Below are 18,174 nucleotides of genomic sequence, written 5' to 3'. Positions count from 1 at the left end.
CAGTTGCACTATGACACACCACTTAAAAAAAATTGGGGGGGTGAGGGCATAAGTGGGGATGTGGGGGGCAATGGAGGGGATAAGAACATATAAGTAACACCTTAATAAAGAAGAAATAAAATTAAAACAAGAAAAATTTGTATTTTAGAGACTTTAAAAACAAAATTGGACCATTGTAGCAGACTAACATGAAAAACTTTAAAAATTGTGTGGTTTGTTCATCTGGGTCAGTCTACCTTTAAAAAAAAGACACCATTGTCTGACAAAGGGGTGGCTCGGTGGTTGAGTGCTGACCTATGAATCAGGAGGTCACACTTCGATTCCAGGTATGGGCAATCATCATTGATGTTTCTATCACTCTCCCTCTCTGAAATCAATAGGAATATATTAAAAAACACATACACTTAAACATCTAAATAAATGAGATGCATTTATCATAAAAAAAACACACCACCACCACATACACACTGCCCTAGCGGGTTTTGCTCAGTGGATAGAGCGTCGGCCTGCGGACTGAAGGGTCCCAGTTCCATTCTGGCCAAGGGCACATGTCTGGATTGTGGGCTCGATCCCCAGTAGGGGGCGTGCAGGAGGCAGCCGATCAATGATTGTCATCATTGATGTTTCTCTCTCTCTCACCCTCTCCCTTCCTCTGTGAAATCAATAAATATATTTTTTTTAAAAAAAGTAAAACACACACACACACACGACCTTCCCAAGGGATTTTAGTGTGCAGTTAAGGTCGAGAACCACTGGAATAGATATGCCCAACTGAATTAGAGTAAATATGAGTGCTTATTAAAAATTTAGTCTTTTGGTCTGTACTCTACATTTAATGCATATCTCTAGGTATACAGTTGAGTTTGACTAGCTGACTTTGTAAAGCTCCTATCTAGAGGCCATCTCAGCTGTGTGTTTTTTCCCCCAGTGGCCAAGGATCCTGACTTTGAAAATATTTGAATCTGTATGTTAATACTGCATAATTTTTTTTCTCGTTTTGTCTGTTAAACTTTTTAACAAATAATGATTAATGATTATGTGGATATATTTGACCAAGTATAGTATTAGAGGGTTACTACTGTTTTGCAGATGATTAAGTATTTAACATAACTAGGTTTAACTTATCAGATTTAACCTGATTTTTAAAAACATCAGTAACTGTCTTGGTTTAGAGTGTACTGCATACCTTATGGGTTTCTTAGTGATTCTTCCTTTTGTTTACTATAACTTGTTTATTTCTAACACTTTTCCTTGTATCTGCCTCTATATCTTAATATTTTATTTTGATGAGTTGATATTAGGAATTCTCCCTTCTCCCTTCAGAAGCATTCCTAAGCATTTCTCCTATAAGTCCATTCTTGAACTCTTTATTAATGTTTTTATTAATTTTTTAGAGGGGGTGGGAGAGAAACATCCATCAGTTGCATGCACTGTGACTGGTGGTTGAACCTACAACCTGGACATGTGCCCTGACCAGAACTGAACAGATGACTTTTTGGTGCAGGGGACCACTCTCAATCAATTGAGCCACACTGGCCAGGCCAGGGCCATTCTTGGACTTTTTAATCAGAAGGTATTTATTTAGAATGTCTTGGGAATGGGTTTCCCTTTGTGAATGATAAAAGAATTTAGGATTAACACCTCATAGAGAAGAGTTTGCAATCTAAGGAGAATTATGGTTAAAGTAAGGACTATTCTTCCCAAGTTCTGTGATACAGGAATTTTAGAGGAGAACCATGGGCATTATAGGCTAAAGCTGTCAGGGAAAACTGTCTTGTATCCTTTTGAATTTCTGTGTGTGTGTGTGTGTGTGTGTGTGTGTGTGGTGTATTTATTTATTTTAGAGAGAAAAAAACTGATTTGGTGTTCCACTCATTTATGCATTCATTGGTTGATTCCTGTATGTGCCCTGACCCAGGGATTGAACCTATTGGGACAACGCTCTAAACCAATCAAGCTACCTGCCAGGGTTGTGTATGTATGTTTAATTTTGGAAGACAGGCAAGCAAAGGATTTTTACACATTGATGACTTCCTGTTGTGTACCAGAGGATTATGCATTCTCATTTTATTTTTCATAACTCAGTGAGAGGTAACTCCGAAGTTGCAGGTGAGGAAAGAAGCTCATATAGCTTAAGTAACATGTCAAATAGTATGTAATTAAATACATAAACTGGAATGAAAATCTAATCTGAATCATCTTGGTTATAAAGATAGTGTTTTTCTACCATGCTATGTTTCACAAAGTATGTGTGTTTTGGTCTAAGAAGAGTGCAAGTATTAGCTCTACCTAATATGACAAGAATCGTAAAAACTGTTGCTAGAATATGGAATAGAACCTCTTTCTTTTTAAAAATGTTTTTATTGATTTTAGAGAGGGAGAGAGAGATGGAAACATCAATGATGAGAGAGAATCATTGATCGGCTGCCTCCTGCACACTCCCCACTGGGGATCGAGCCCGAAACCTGATCATGTGCCCTTGGCCGGAAGTGAACTTGGGACCCTTTAATCCACAGGCAGATGGTCTATCCACTGAGCCAAACCAGCTAGGGCTGGAATAGAACCTCTTTAGAGAGACTTCCCAAACTTATTTTATTTCAGCATCTTGTTTCTTTCATAGTACTCAGCACAAATTCCCATGGTAATCCTATTATAAATTTTTACTAATTTGTTTATAATTTAACTTATTTTCATCAAATAAAATCAATTAATCACACAAATTCTTTAAGAATGTCTTTTATTGATTTTAGAGAAAGGAAGGGAGAGGAAGACAGACATCAGTGAGAGAAAACATCCATTGTTTGACTCCTACACACCCCCTACTAGAGATTGAGCCTGAAACTTGGGCATGTGACCTGACCAGGAATCAAACTGGAGACCTCTTGGTGCAGGGGATGATGATCAACCAACTGAGCCACACAAGCCAGAGCATCACACAAATTAAGTAGGATGCTTAACATTTCTACAACACAAAGGCGCTCCAAGTTCTTACAATGTCCTTAAATGACTAATCACCAAGGACACAACATTTCTACAACACAGTGTTCACAACCATTCCAAGGTCCTAGAAAATCCTTAAATGACTAAGGACTAAGTCGTGTTAATTGGTAGCTTTCTATTAATCACAGCCCATTCACTGCCCAGGGCTTACACTAAGCCTTTAGAATCACATTTCACAAGATCGGTTATATATTCAGGTATCCCCTGCTTTTCAAAATTCAAATTAACACCAAAGAGACCTACATTAGTACCTGTTTTCACTACATGAAAGAAATCTAAGATTTTTGCTTTTATGAAAAAGACAAAAAGCAAAAATAGCATTCAGCATTTGCTGTTATAAAGGCAGAACACACCCAGAGCAAGGAGAGTGGCACCAACAAGCTTCTTCCTTCGAACTATATTCAGCATCAAACCACCATAGCTTTGAGGCTTGTCTATGAACATAAGTCTATTCCTTACTTTCCTACTCAGTAATATCAGACTGCTAATATGCAAATATTTTAACACTAGTTTACTTTCGCATTTTCATACTACGGAACCTTTCACCCCAAATCCATAGGCAGTAAATATTATATTCTCATGAAATTAACCTGGAATTAATATCAAAAGAACAACACCCCTGGCCGGTTTGGCTCAATGGATAGAGCATCGGCCTGGTCAAGTTGATTCCAGTCAAGGGCACATACCTTGGTTGCAGGCTCCTCCCCCAGCCTGGGCACTGGTTGGGGTACATGCAGGAGGCAACCGATCTACATATTTCTCTCACATCAATGTTTCTCTTTCCCTCTCTCTCCCACTCTTCCTAAAAATCAATGGAAAAATATCCTCGGGTGAGGATTAACAACAACAAAAATATCAAAAGAGCCCTAACTGGTTTGGGCTCAGTGGATAGAACGTTGGCCTGCGAACTGAAAGGTCCCAGATTTGATTCCGGACAAGGGCATGTACCTTGGTTGCAGGCACATCCCCAGTGGGGAGTGTGCAGGAGGCAGCTGATCGATGTTTCTCTCCCATCGATGTTTCTAACTCTCTCTCCCTCTCCCTTCCTCTCTGTAAAAAAAAAAAATCAATAAAATATATATTTTTTTTAAGCAAAAGAACTACATACCAGCTCAACATGGCCAAAGTATAGATTATATTGCTTGGGAATAAATAATATAAACAACCTTCACTTTCTGGATATGCAAGTTTCCAGATATGAGTTAAGATTGAGAATTCTATCTTGAAAAAATGTTCTATATTTATGTAAATGTAACTTAGAGATTAAACCCATGAGAATATACTTGCTAAGAATAACTCAAAAACAGTAGATTACCTTAATCAGTAGCAAAGACATTTACTTCATCATTCACATTGAATGAAAATTTCTCGTAAATAATACTACCTGACGAGTATTACTCTTTGCAGTTTACAAAACTTCACAATTTCATGGCATCATTAATCCCCATTTTACAGACAAGGAATTCAGATGATTCCAAGGCCTTTGCACTACACATCTTACAAAATATTAAATCATCATAACTCTTATTCACAGTCTAACATGACTCCTTTAAATGAAGAGTTAAACACATTTCATAATGCTTTAGCTCAGGGGTCCTCAAACTACAGCCTGCGGGCCACATGCGGCCTGCCGAAAACATTTATCCGGCCCGCCGGGTGTTTTTGCCGCCGCTGTGTGCATAGGAATTTGTTCATAGTTTTTTTTAAAACTATAGTCCGGCCCTCCAACGGTCTGAGGGACAGTGAACTAGCCCCCTGTTTAAAAAGTTTGAGGACCCCTGCTTTAGCTAGATAAAATCCTGACATCATCACAATCAATCCTAACAATGACAGATCTGCCCAGCTACTGTGATGGATCACTGGAAGAAAGGCAATAAAGTCAAGATTAAATTTCAAAAAAGATAAACCAGCATCATAGTCATTTGTTTTCTAAACTACACAGGATTTGGGTGTTGTAAACAGAATGGTCTTAACAAGGTGTGGGTGAGAGTATAAAAATGAATTTGGGGGAAAAGTTCTGAGCTTAGGATAGACATTTGCTAGACCTAAGTCAAGTATTTTTAAACACAGATCTAGCTCAAGGTAGACATACATAAAACCAACATACTTGGCTTTGACACTATCACTCAGATTGACTAGTTCATATGCTAGCAGGTTCTATTTTCAGCAACTACCATATCCTTGGCTTTTCCAGTTCCCATTTGGAGGAATGGCAGGAGGGAATCTTTCACTTTGCCTTTAATTTATCTTATGTTCTGCCAAAAGTTGACTTTATCTGAGAAAGAAGAATCCCAATCTGAGGATTCAGATCTAAGATATCTCTACGGTAGAGGGATGCACAAAGCTTAGAAAACTTGTTATGAATCAAAATGGAACAACTAGTAGTTAACAAATGGTCTTTAAGTAGGTAGATTATAGGGGAAGTTTACAGCTCAGGACAATCCCAGTTTAGCATACAGCACAATTATAAATTGGTTCCTCTTCAGTTCAAAGTATCCTGATTTAGATGATACCCTTGCCAAGCCGGTATGGCTCAGTGGTTGAGTGTTGACCAATGAACCAAGAGGTTCAATTCCAGTCAGGGCACATACCTGGGTTGCGGGCTCCATCCCCAGTAGTGGACATGCAGGAGGTAGCGATCAATGTCTGTCTGTCTGTCTGTCTGTCTCTCTCTCTCTCTCATCTATGTCTCTATTTCTATCTCTCCCTCTTCCTTCCTCTCCAAAATCAATAAAAAGTTTTAAATTAAATTATGATAACCCGCCAAAACCGGTTTGGCTCAGTGAATAGAGCGTCGGCCTGCAGACTGAAAGGTCCCAGGTTCGATTCCAGTCAAGGGCATGTACCTGGGTTGCGGGCACATCTCCTGTGGGAGATGTGCAAGAGGCAGCTGATCGATGTTTCTCTCTCATCGATGTTTCTAACTCTCTATCTCTCCCCCTTCCTCTCCGTGAAAAATCAATAAAATAAAATAAAAAATTATGATAACCCTTTTATTAAGGCAGCTATTACAACTTGATAAATTTAAATGAGCTCCTGAAATTGTTCCAGGAATGTGACTAGCATGAATATTTAGTTAATGAGTTCAAACCATAAAATCAGTTCACAAACTAATCTGTCAACTTGGATATGTCAGTATTAAACTGTATCAAACTTAACTGACCTTTTCAAAAAAAGTAAACTACTTAACGCTGCTGTTCCCTACTATCCCCTATCCCTTAATACATTGACAGCTATCTTAGAAAATCTGTGAATCATTCGCCAACCTTTCTCCTCTTAAAAGTTTTACAATTATATCAGTAAGTTAGGGGCCACATCCATTAGAACAAAGGTGAAGAGGGAAACAAAAGTACTTTACAGATAGATACACATGGCCATATCCTGGTTGGGTAGCTCAGCTGTTTAGAATGTCATCCCAATACACCAAGTTTTCAGGTCAGATCCCAAGTCAGGGTACATAGAAGAATCAACCAAGGAATTCATAAACAGGTGGACTGGCAAATCAATACTTGTGTGTGTGTGTGTCTCTCACTACCTATGTCAATGTTATATGAAACTAGAGGCCTGGTGCACAAAATTTGTGCACAGGCATGGTCCCTAGGCCTGGCCAGCAATCAGGGCAGATCTGTGGGGCCCCCGCCTTGGCCTGGCCCTGCCCGCTCACCTGCTCCACCATCCCACCATGGTCTTACTCTCATCAGGGCACATCGAAGCCAGCAGCACCTCCACTGCCGCCCGCTGCCAGCACCATGTCACTGACACCTGCCATGTTCCACACTGCCCTTGGTGGTCAGCGCACATCTAACTCCCGGTCCCAGTCGGTCGAACTCCCACCCGTGGGGACAATTTTCATATTAGCCTTTTATAATATAGGATAAGTAAAAATTTTTGTGAAAACTGTCTGTGAAAAGTGAAACTCTATATATTTGGCATTATTTAACTAAAATTTTTAATTTTTTTTATCCTATGACTGACATTACTATTTAAATACACATTCTTGGCCTGGATTGTTGGCTCAGCTGGTTAGAGTGTCATCCCATGCACAGAAGGGTCACAGATTCAACTGCTGGTCAGGGAACACACCAGACTGCAGGTTCGATCCCTAGTCAGGGCAAGCATGGGAAGCAACTGATCGATATTTCCCTCTCTCTCCTTTCCTCTCCAAAAAAAAAATCCATAAAAACATGTCCTGCCAAACCAGTTTGGCTCAGTGGATAGAGCGTCGGCCTGCGGACTCAGGGGTCCCGGGTTCGATTCCGGTCAAGGGCATGTGCCTTGGTTGCAGGCACATCCCCACTGGGGGGGCATGCAGGAGGCAGCTAATCGATCTCTCTCATCGATGTTTCTGGCTATCTCTCTCCTTTCTTCTCTGTAAAAAATCAATAAAATATATTTTTAAAAAATGTCCTCAGGTGAGGATTAAATACTCTTTTCTTAAATATAAGGTAAAAGTCTAGCAAAATCAGCCTTACAACCCTCCTTTAAAAAAATTTTCTTTTTATGTTATCTTCCTTCCTTCTCTGAAATTTCACTTGCTATATATCAGCTTATAGAAATTTTTTACACATTTCACATTCCCTTGACCAAGCTATGAACAATTATGAGAAGCCTGTTTGGTTTTTTTTTAAGATATTTTATTGATTTTTTAGAGAGAGGAAGGGAGAGAGATAGAGAGTTAGAAACATCGATGAGAGAGAAACATCGATCAGCTGCCTCCTGCACATCTCCCACTGGGGATAAGCGCGCAACCCAGGTACATGCCCTTGACCGGAATCGAACCCGGGACCCTTCAGTCCGCAGGCCGATGCTCTATCCACTGAGCCAAACCGGTTTCGGCAAGAGAAGCCTGTTTGTATAGATTTTCAATGTGTTTGCTTGTACTTACTGAATCCAAAATTTGCTCAGTTTAATACCTGTCGTAAGTGTTCTTCCCCTACCAGAATTCAAATTATTTTCATATAGCCCTGGCTGGTTTGGTTCAGTGTATGGAGTGTCAGCCTGTGGGACTGGTCCCAAGTTCGATTCCAGTCAAGGGCACATGCCCAGGTTTCGGGCTCAATCTCTAGTAGGGGGCATGCAGGAGGCAGCCAATCAATGATTCTCTCTCATCACTGATGTTCCTATCTCTCTCTCCCTTCCTCTCTGAAACCAATAAAAATATTTTTTTTAAAAAAGTATCTATCTACATAATAAAAGCCTAAGCAACCATTAAAGTGGAATGACCAGAACAACCAGTCGCTATGATGTGCACTGACCACCAGGGGGCAGATGCTCAATGGAGGTGCTACCCCCCTGGTGGTCAGTGCCCTTCCACAGGGGAATCGCAGCTCAGCCAGAAGCCAGGCTCACAGCTGACGAGTGCAGCGGTGGTGGTGGGAGCCTCTAAGGAGCAGGGAGCTGAGCAGTAAGGAGCAGCATGCAGACAGGCGGTAAGGAGCGAGGGGTCCTGAACTGCTAGGAGAAAGAAAATTAATACCTGGTTGCATTAGAGGGAAACTACAAAAAAAAAAAAAACAAAGGCAGAGAACATCTTAAAAGTAGAAGAAAACTGGCAGGTGGACACCCCCCAAGGGGTCCTGGACTGCGAGAGGGCACAGGCCAGGCTGAGGAACACACACACACACACACACACACACACACACACACACACACCCCTACCCCAGTGCAGGAATTTCTTGCACCAGGCCTCTAGTTTTCATATAAAGGTGAAAGGAGTGCCTAAGAATGTCCACAGTAGTAAGAATTTACCCCATCACCTCAAATTGCAATGATTCATGATTTTATTATATTCCAGTGTTGTAAGCTAACAGAATAGATTGATGTACAATACTATACAAAAGTCTAAAATATACACAAAAGAGCATCTGCTTTAAATAGGAAGATTAAAAGCTACCAGTAGGAGGTTATTTTAAAAGTTGCATTATCTAATTCTGCTTATACATAGGAAGGAGAGAAAAAATTGCACTCAATATGCCGAAACCGGTTTGGCTCAGTGGATAGAGCGTCGGCCTGCGGACTGAAGGGTCCCAGGCTCGATTCCAGTCAAGGGCGTGTGCCTGGGTTGCGGACACATCCCCAGGAGATGTGCAGGAGGCGGCTGATCGATGTTTCTCTCCCATCGATGTTTCTAACTCTCTATCTCTCTCCCTTCCTCTCTGTAAAAAAATCAAAAAAATAAAATTTTTTAAAAAATTGCACTCAATAAAGTTAACTCCATTAACTGAAATAGCAATAAAAATTATTACTGGCCTACAGTGTAGAATTGATAATTAACCTGTTTTATTTTTTTAAGTATAATGTTAAACATGAATGTTTTTTTAACCATCACCCCAGAACATATTTTCATTGATTTAGATAGAGAGGAAGGGAGGAGAGAGACAGACATCACTGATCAGCCAGCACCTGTGGTAAGCGCCCCAACTGGGGATTGAACTCGGGACCCTTTGGTGCATGGAACAAAGCTCCAACCAATTTTGAGCCACACCAGCCAGGGTTAACCTGTTTTTTAACTCATTACTAAAATTAATTTACTATTACCCGTATTTTTCTCCTAACAAGGCATATCAGAACCCCTCATTGGCTACCAGAATAAGTTAGAGATGAGGCAAGGGTATTTTAAAAGGACAGCTTAGTAATGCAGAACAGATGTATTCCTGGTGTTGATGCATTCACACAGAATGAGTCGAAAGAGACCATCAAAACTTTACCCTGTCAGATGGAGCCAATTATCACAGGGAGAAGGAAGGTCGAAAGATGAAACCAGCAACCACCCCATGAACTTAAGTGTAGTGTATGCTGGTGAGTCTCTTACTCTCAGAAAATGTGAAAATGTTCACTCCCCCCGCCACACTCCTCACTTTTCTGTACTATTGTGGTTCATACAGATAGAACAGTAAAACTAGGTTCAGGAAGGCTGTTTGTTTGTTTTTAATATGTTCCTATTGGTTTTGGGGAGGGGGAAGGGGAAGGTAGACATCAATGATGAGAGAGATCATTATCAGCTGCGTCCTGCACAGGGCTCAAGCCTGCAACCAGAATTTGAAGCATGTGCCCTGACCAGGAATCGAACTGCGACCCCCTGGTTCATAGGCCTGAGCTCAACCACTGAGCTAAGCTGGCCAGGCAGGATTTCCTTAATATGGCCACGAATGACATAAAAACTATCCCTCTGACTGACTTAAGTTAGGATGCTAAATTTAATCTTCAAGATGAGCAGTCCTAGTCCCAAACCTCAATATATCAGCAACCCAAAATTGTTTTTTCTGAACACATCTTAGCTCTTCCTCCAGTACCTTTAAATAAACCATATAAATTGATTCCAATTCCCCAGGATAGAATTAAGTGATACTACAAAGAAGTTTAGGTATTAGATTCAACACAGCATGCAAAATAAAAGATGAAGGTAATGCAGGAACAATGAGAAAAAATAGTATATCCAAATACCCAAAACCAAATCATTCAAATGCATTCTCACCTTCTTCCACTCTCCCCACGCTGGATAAATTGGTGGCTAAAACTATGATATCAATTTTTTTATATCAATTTTTGTCACCACAAACAACACTAAATTATTGTACCAAATAAAGGAGTAGACATAAGTAGAGTAGGATTCTTGATAACTGTCTTCTTCTTCCTTTCCAATGAATCCCTATCTTGTGCCCAACAAGACTTTCTCTCCATCTGGTAGACCCTATTTCCTTCCCCCTCTAGATTCTGAAGGAGACACCAAAATGTACATGTAATGATGTGGCTCTAGCTGGAGAGGACTGTGTTGAATAACTAGTAGGAGATTTGGTCAAAAATCCTCAGCACTCAACTCCAAAATATGATTAACACTAAACTGTCAACTTAGAAACCACAATCATGAGCTTCTAAATCAGTTCTTAAAACAAGTTTTAAAAACACCTTCCTCTATGTCCTTTTGGTTATCACGTTTACTCGGAACCTAAAATCCCTACAGAACAGAAAGCATTCAAATACAATTTCAAGTTTCCTGCCAAGGGCACTGGTAGATTAAAAGGGGAACCTATTTGGAGGGGGTGGGGAGACGGACGACACTTCCATTACAAGCACACCTACATGTTTGACTTTTAAACACTGAAATAAAGGCAAATCTGACCTTGAGCTGTACTTCCCCATCTTATTCCCCTCCCCTTCCTAACAGGAACCTTATTTAATACAAATAGCAATTTAAGGATTTACAAGATGAAATTTAGTGTAGTATCTTCCCTAAGTTTCAGTTCAAAGCCTTTTCTCCTAATTCTCAAATTCCTGAATCCTAAGGCTACTCACATGACAAATAGGTATTCAAGGAAAGCAATGGTCCTACATGACACTTTGAAAAATAAATGGCTCAGTAATGAAGAAAAATCTAAAGATCAATGGCACTTGATACCATGTCTCACCCCACAACAGCATTAAAACCACATATATGACTGTTTTCATAATACTACATTTTAACAGATGTGGGGGTAATTAAAATACCTACGTCCAAAATTGAGGGAGGGGCAATTTTTTAAAAGCAGCAACCTGGAACTGACTAAAAAGACACAATGGACAATTCCACAAAGTTCTAGAAAATGACGAAAGAATCTTTATGGGCAAAGGACCGAGGAACAAAGAAAAACTGTTCAAATCTATACATAAAACAGAGAAATCTGTACATAAAACAGAAAAGTACATAGGATCTGCTGGGACTCCCTATGATCACTATCCCCAAACCCATAGCCCAGCTGAATGATTGGGGTAAATTAAAATCCCCAATGAGGTACGAACCACGCATTCCAAGACCGGGCAGTCACCAAAATGCGGTTACTAACCATTATTTGAAATAACTTTATTTTTCAACAGGTCTTTCTCCGTTGTCCTATCAGTGCAGGCAAACAGCAAAGTCATTCTTCTTACGAACGGGTAGACTGAGAGACAGGCACTGGCCAAGGACTCAGACTCGCCTCCCGGCTTCCCGTTCAGTGCTGGACCCACCGGCCCACGGCGCAGGGGCCAGGAATAACTGCAGGAACTCGGAGCGTCGGGTTTCAGCCCGCGGGAAGGGAGCGTGGGGAGAAGGCGCAGTTGAACGAAAAGCCTAAGAACCCTCACCCCAGGGGAGGGTGCCGGCCGAGGGAGAAGCACGATCGCAGCATCTCAGCGGGCCTCCGCCCAGGGATGGGCAGCCGTGATTCCCACCCGCGCCCCTTCCCCCGCCTCGGGCACGACGGCCCCCGCACCGCCACCGCCCGAAGACGACCTCCTCTCGCTGAGCTGCTCCTTTGTGAGACTCGCAGCCGCCGCCGCCCCACATTGGGCCTCCGGGGAAAAGCCACCGCCCCCACCCGCCATATTTCCCCGAAAGGCGCCCGCGCTACAGCTCCCGGTCGCCACTCTCCCCCATGTGGCGGGTGTTTCTTCCCCATCATCCCACTCAATTGTTCTCCACATCCCAAGACGGGCCAGAAGTTCCCCGGAGGATCGCTCGCCCGGAGACAGCACCCGCCATCTCCTCCCCCCGCCCCGGGAATCGCCCTCCCCCCCAGCCGCCATTTTACAACCAACTCCTCCACCCCATCGCCTCGGCCTCTCGGCTGGCAAGTGTCTGCAGCCGAGGACACTGAAAGGGTCAAACTCCTAGGCCTGGGGCCTCCCACGGCTCCAGGAGACCACAGGCCATTTCCTGCTTCCAGAATCCACGTCCCCCGGCCAGGCTCCGAGACGATGCCGCCATTTTGTCTCCCGCTCCCGGCCTCTGTGGGCGGCGGCAGAGGGTCCGAGAATTCCAGCCCCCGGTTGACCCCCCAACTCACCGTCGTATCGCTCAGCCTGCTCGGCCAGCTTCGCCTGGTACACCAGATCCTCCCGATCATCCATAGCGGCAGCGGCTCCGGCAGGGTCTGCGCGACGGATGGAAGCGGATAGCGTCTCCGACTCTCTCAGCCTCTCGCTACGCGTCCGAGCAGCAAAAATGGCGGCGCCTCAATCCGGGACTTCCGCCTGCGCACGCGGACAACTGCTCAGCTCTATGGCAACCGCTCCCTGGCAACTGGCGCGGGGGGCGGTCCGGGAGCTCGGCGCCCGAAGAGGCTGGAAGCAGCCGACGCCCCTCCTCCGTGAGCTCAGCTGGCGCGGGAGCCCCGAGGCGGGAACGGCGGCTGCGGGAAGAAAGAGCGACCCCCAGGGAACCCGGAGGAGAGCTGGAGGCGAGGCCGGCCTGGACGGCCCCTGAAGAGAGCGAGCGAGAGAAAGCAAAGGCTGTAACGGTTTGCTAATGGCCGGCCTCCCCACGGAAACCAGCTTCTCCCCTACTTGCCCGTCTCCTCAGCCACGCCCACTCCTGCTTCTCCCGGCTTTTTCAACCCCGGGGTAAAGAGGTGGGCCCTGCCATAGTTGGTGGGGGAAGGGGAACCCCAATTTCACACCTCCACTTCACTTGGCAGCCTTTGGCTTCTGCGCCTTAGCCTTCTTTTCCGTTGAGTTAGACCCACCACGGATGGGAACCAGGGTCGTGGTTGGAGGAGCCCGGCCTGGACTGCAGGGCGCAGAAGACGGGCCAGGCTGGGGTTGAAACAGGGAGCAAGGATGGAAGGAGCTGGTCTCGCTGCCCGCTGGGTTCCCAGCACCTTGCCCTCCATGTACTATCTGTTCCAAGACCGAAGTTCAGTAACTAGAACATAAGCTGTGTGGTGAGGCCTGCAATAAATGTAGAATAAAAAGGTTGGCACCAAATTATCAAGAGCCTTGGATGGCAAGCTAAGAAGTTTGCCCTTATTCAGTGGGCACAGAAAGCTATGATTTTTGCAGAGAGGATAATATCATCATCGTTTATCTAACCTGTACTTTAAAAAGATGAATAAGTACGGTAAAATAGTGATTGATTAGCAGGCTATTATACCAATGCAGGCAAGCAGTAATAGATGGTAGCAGTGAAAATAGGAAGGAAAGGACAAATAAGATTAATACTACAGAGAAAAGCCACAAGAGTTCGTATCTGATCAGATGTAGAGACCTTGTGAGGGGAAAAAACTGACTTGCCATCTTCCCACCCTGAGTCACTGGAATAATGAGTGGCAGTACCATTACCAACGACAAAAATAGGAATGCTAGGAAAGTTTGCTGATAGAATGCAGAGAAGACAATTCCTTCTAGCACATGTTGGTTCTAAGATTCTCAAAGATCACCCAGGTAGAAGTAACCATCATGGAACTGGAAAAAAGGAGAAGCAGGAGAATACCTACTTCTAAGAGAGGTAAAAGCAGAAGACTCAGCAAAGGAAACTGGGTGGCCCTAACCACTTTGGCTCAGCGGATAGAGCATCAGCCTGCGGACTCAAGGGTCCCAGGTTCGATTCCGGTCAAGGGCATGTACCTTGGTTGCAGGCATATACCCAGTAGGGGGTGTGCCTGAGGCAGCTAATCGATGTTGTTTCTCTCTCATCAATGTTTCTAATTCTCTATCCCTCTCCCTTTCTCTCTGTAAAAAATCAATAAAATATATTTTTTTTTAAAAAAAGGAAACTGGGTGGCTCCTTACTGCATTACAGATTAAGCCCCTTCCACTCTAAACACACTTATCAAATTTCAATGGTAAAAGACAGAATCAACTCACACATGTCAGACTGGCTATCATCAACAAATCAACAAACGACAAGTGCTGGAGAGGATGTGGAGAAAAAGGAACACTTGTGCACTGCTGGTGGGAATGCAGACTGGTGCAGCCACTATGGAAGACAGTATGGAGTTTCCTTAAAAAACTGAAAATGGAACTCCCATTTGACCCTGTGATCCCACTTCTAGGAATATATCCCAAGAAACCAGAAACACCAATCAGAAAGGATATATGCACCCCTATGTTCATAGCAGCACAATTCACCATAGCTAAGATCTGGAAACAGCCTAAGTGCCCATCAGTAGATGAATGGATTAGAAAACTGTGGTACATCTACACGATGGAATACTATGCTGCTGTAAAAAGGAAGGAACTCTTACCATTTGCAACGTCATGGATGGAACTGGAGAGCATTATGCTAAGTGAAATAAGCCAGTCAATAAAGGAAAAGTACCACATGATCTCACTCATTCTTGGACAATAGAGACCATTATAAACTTTTGAACAATAATAGATACAGAGGCAGAGCTGCCTCAAACAGATTGTCAAACTGCAGCGGGAAGGCCGGGGAGGGTTGGGGGTAGGAGGTAGGGGGGCAAGAGATCAACTAAAGGACTTGTATGCATGCATATAAGCATAACCAATGGACATAAGACACTGGGGGATAGGGGAGGCTAGGGGACTGTCTAGGGCGGGGGGATAAAATGGATACATATGTAATACCCTTTGTAATACTTTAAGCAATAAAAAAAAAATTTAAAAAAAAAGACAGAATCAAAATACGGAATTCTATAACTCTATAAATACACATTTACTTATTTATACCTCCAGCAAGTCATTTCACCTCTGAAGCTTCATGTTCATTGGTAGAGAAACTGGAGACCATTTGTTAAGCCATGAAACAAGCCTTAATACATGTTAAAAGACTGAAATCATACAAAGTATCTTTTCCTATCACAACGGAATGAAACTTGAAATTAGCCTTGGCCAGGTATCTCAGTTGGTTACAGCATGATATACCAAGGTTGTGGGTTTGATCCTTGGTCAGGGCATATACAAGGGGCAACGAGTGAATGCATAAATAAGTGCAACAAATCGCTGTTTCTCTCACCTCCTCCTCCCCTCTCTCACTAAAATCAATAAATAAAAATTGCCCTGGCTGGTGTGGCTCAGTTGGTAGGAACTATCTCAGGGTGTGTACAGGAGGCAACTGATTGATCTTTCTCTCTCCCCTCCCTCTCTCTACTCTTTCTCTCTCCCTTCCACTCTCTCTACTAGTAAATATCATTAGAGGCCTGGCCTGCATGGCTCAGTGGTTGAGCATTGACTTATGAACCAAGAGTTCATGGTTCAATTCCCAGTAAGGGCACATGCTGGGGTTGTGGGCTCGATCCCCAGTGTGTGGCTTGCTGGCGGCAGCTGTTCAGTGATTCTCTCTCATCCCTGATGTTTCTATCTCTCCCTCTCCCTTCCTCTCTGAAATCAATAAAAAAAAACAAAAATGTTTTAAAAATAAAATCCAGAGTGAGTACCAATGCCCCATTGAAGCAAGTCTTGCCCCAGAGGGGTGTCTCCAGCACAGAAGTTCTCCCACTTCAGACACAGCTGATTCTCACAGCCAATTGGCCTGGAGGTCAATCCCTCCCAGTGTTACCTACAACAATCAAGGCTTAACTACAACAAGTCTGTGCACAAAGCCCACAAGGGGGTGCACCAAGAGTGTCTACCTCAAGTAATTGGGGAGGCTGAGCCACTGGGCCTTATAGGACACCTAATACAGAAAGCCACTCTATCGATACAGCGAAGCATAAAAAAAATGCCGAGACAAAGAAACAGGACACAAATGACAGAAATGGAGGAAAGCAAACTACTGGATATAGAGTTCAAAACCACACTTTCAAGGTTTTTCAAGAATTTTCTAGAGCCGAACCGGTTTGGCTCAGTGGATACAGCGTCGGCCTGTGGACTGAGGGGTCCCGGGTTCGATTCCGGTCAAGGGCATGTACCTTGGTTGCGGGCACATCGCCAGTAGGGGGCATGCAGGAGGCAGCTGATGGATCTCTCTCATCGATGTTTCTAACTCTCTATCCCTCTCCCTTCTTCTCTGTAAAAAATCAATAAAATATATTTTAAAAAAAAAAAGAATTTTCTAGAAACCGCCAATAAACTTAATGAGACCCTCAAGAAATCTAATGAGACCCTCGAGGTTGTGATAAAGGACCAACTAGAAATTAAGCATACACTGACTGAAATAAAGAATATTATACAGCCGAAACCGGTTTGGCTCAGTGGATAGAGCGTCGGCCTGCGGACTGAAGGGTCCCGGGTTCGATTCTGGTCAAGGGCATGTACCTGGGTTGGGGGCACATCCCCAGTAGGGGATGTGCAGAAGGCAGCTGATCGATGTTTCTCTCTCATCGATGTTTCTGACTCTCTCTCTCCCTTCCTCTCTGTAAAAAATCAATAAAATATATTTAAAAAAAAAAGAATATTATACAGACTCCCAACAGCAGACTAGAGGATCGCAAGAATCAAGTCAACGATTTGAAATACGAAGAAGCAAAAAACAGCCAACCGGAAAAGCAAAATGAAAAAAGAATCCAAAAATATGAAGATAGTGTAAGGAGCCTCTGGGACAGCTTCAAGCATAACAACATCAGAATTATAGGAGTGCCAGAAGAAGAGAGAACAAGATATCAAAAACCTATTTGAAGAAATAATGACAGAAAACTTCCCCTACCTGGTGAAAGAAATAGACTTACAAGTCCAGGAAGCATAGAGAACCCCAAACAAAAGGAATCCAAAGAGGACCACACCAAGACACATCATAATTAAAATGCCAAGAGCAAAAGACAAAGAGAGAATCTTAAAAGCAGCAAGAGAAAGAAACTCAGTTACCTACAAGGGAGTACCCATACGACTGTCAGCTGATTTCTCAACAGAAACTTTGCAGGCCAGAAGGGAGTGGCAAGAAATATTCAAAGTGATGAATACCAAGAACCTACAACCAAGATTACTTTATCCAGCAAAGCTATCATTCAGAATTGAAGATCAGATAAAGAGCTTCACAGATAAGAAAAAGCTAAAGAAGTTCATCACCACTAAACCAGTATTATATGAAATGTTGAAAGGTATCCTTTAAGAAGAGGAAGAAGAAGAAAATGGTAAAGATACAAACTATGAACAACAAATACGCATCTATCAACAAGTAAATCTAAAAATCAAGTGAATAAATAATCTGATAAACAGAATAAACTGGTGATTATAATAGAATCAAGGGCATAGAAAGAGAGTGGACTGACTATTCTTGTGGGGGAAAGGGGTGTGGGGGATGCGGGAAGAGACTGAACAAAAATCGTGCACCTATGGATGAGGACAGTGGGGGTGGGGGTGAGGGCGGAGGGTAGGGTGGGAAACGGGTGGAGGGGAGCTATGGGGGGAAAAAGAGTAACAACTGAAATAATCTGAACAATAAAGATTTAATTTTTTAAAAAAAGGGTAATATGCAAACTGACCCTAAGAGCAGAAAGGCTGGGAAAAATAAAATAAAATAAAAAATAATAAATAAAAATAAAA

At 43.0% G+C, this 18,174-nt stretch overlaps 1 protein-coding gene across 2 annotated transcripts in view; it reads right to left on the bottom strand.

The window, feature by feature from the left end:
* The window catches only part of YWHAE (tyrosine 3-monooxygenase/tryptophan 5-monooxygenase activation protein epsilon), a 40,739-nt gene extending 27,730 nt beyond the window's left edge, over nucleotides 1–13,009 (bottom strand). The window contains exon 1 of one of the 2 annotated variants that reach the window (XM_059669221.1): nucleotides 12,801–13,009. In XM_059669221.1, the coding sequence (XP_059525204.1) occupies nucleotides 12,801–12,864 (64 nt within the window). In that variant the 5' untranslated portion in view covers nucleotides 12,865–13,009. The remainder of the gene's footprint in view (nucleotides 1–12,800) is intronic. The other variant, XM_059669220.1, reaches the window with a different exon arrangement.
* Nucleotides 13,010–18,174: the final 5,165 nt, after the last annotated feature.

Source organism: Myotis daubentonii, chromosome 16 (assembly GCF_963259705.1).
Source record: "Myotis daubentonii chromosome 16, mMyoDau2.1, whole genome shotgun sequence".
NCBI classification, from domain to species: Eukaryota; Metazoa; Chordata; class Mammalia; order Chiroptera; family Vespertilionidae; genus Myotis; species Myotis daubentonii.
The sequence above is the reverse complement of the archived record's forward strand: the minus strand, read 5'-3'. Positions and strand labels throughout refer to the sequence as shown.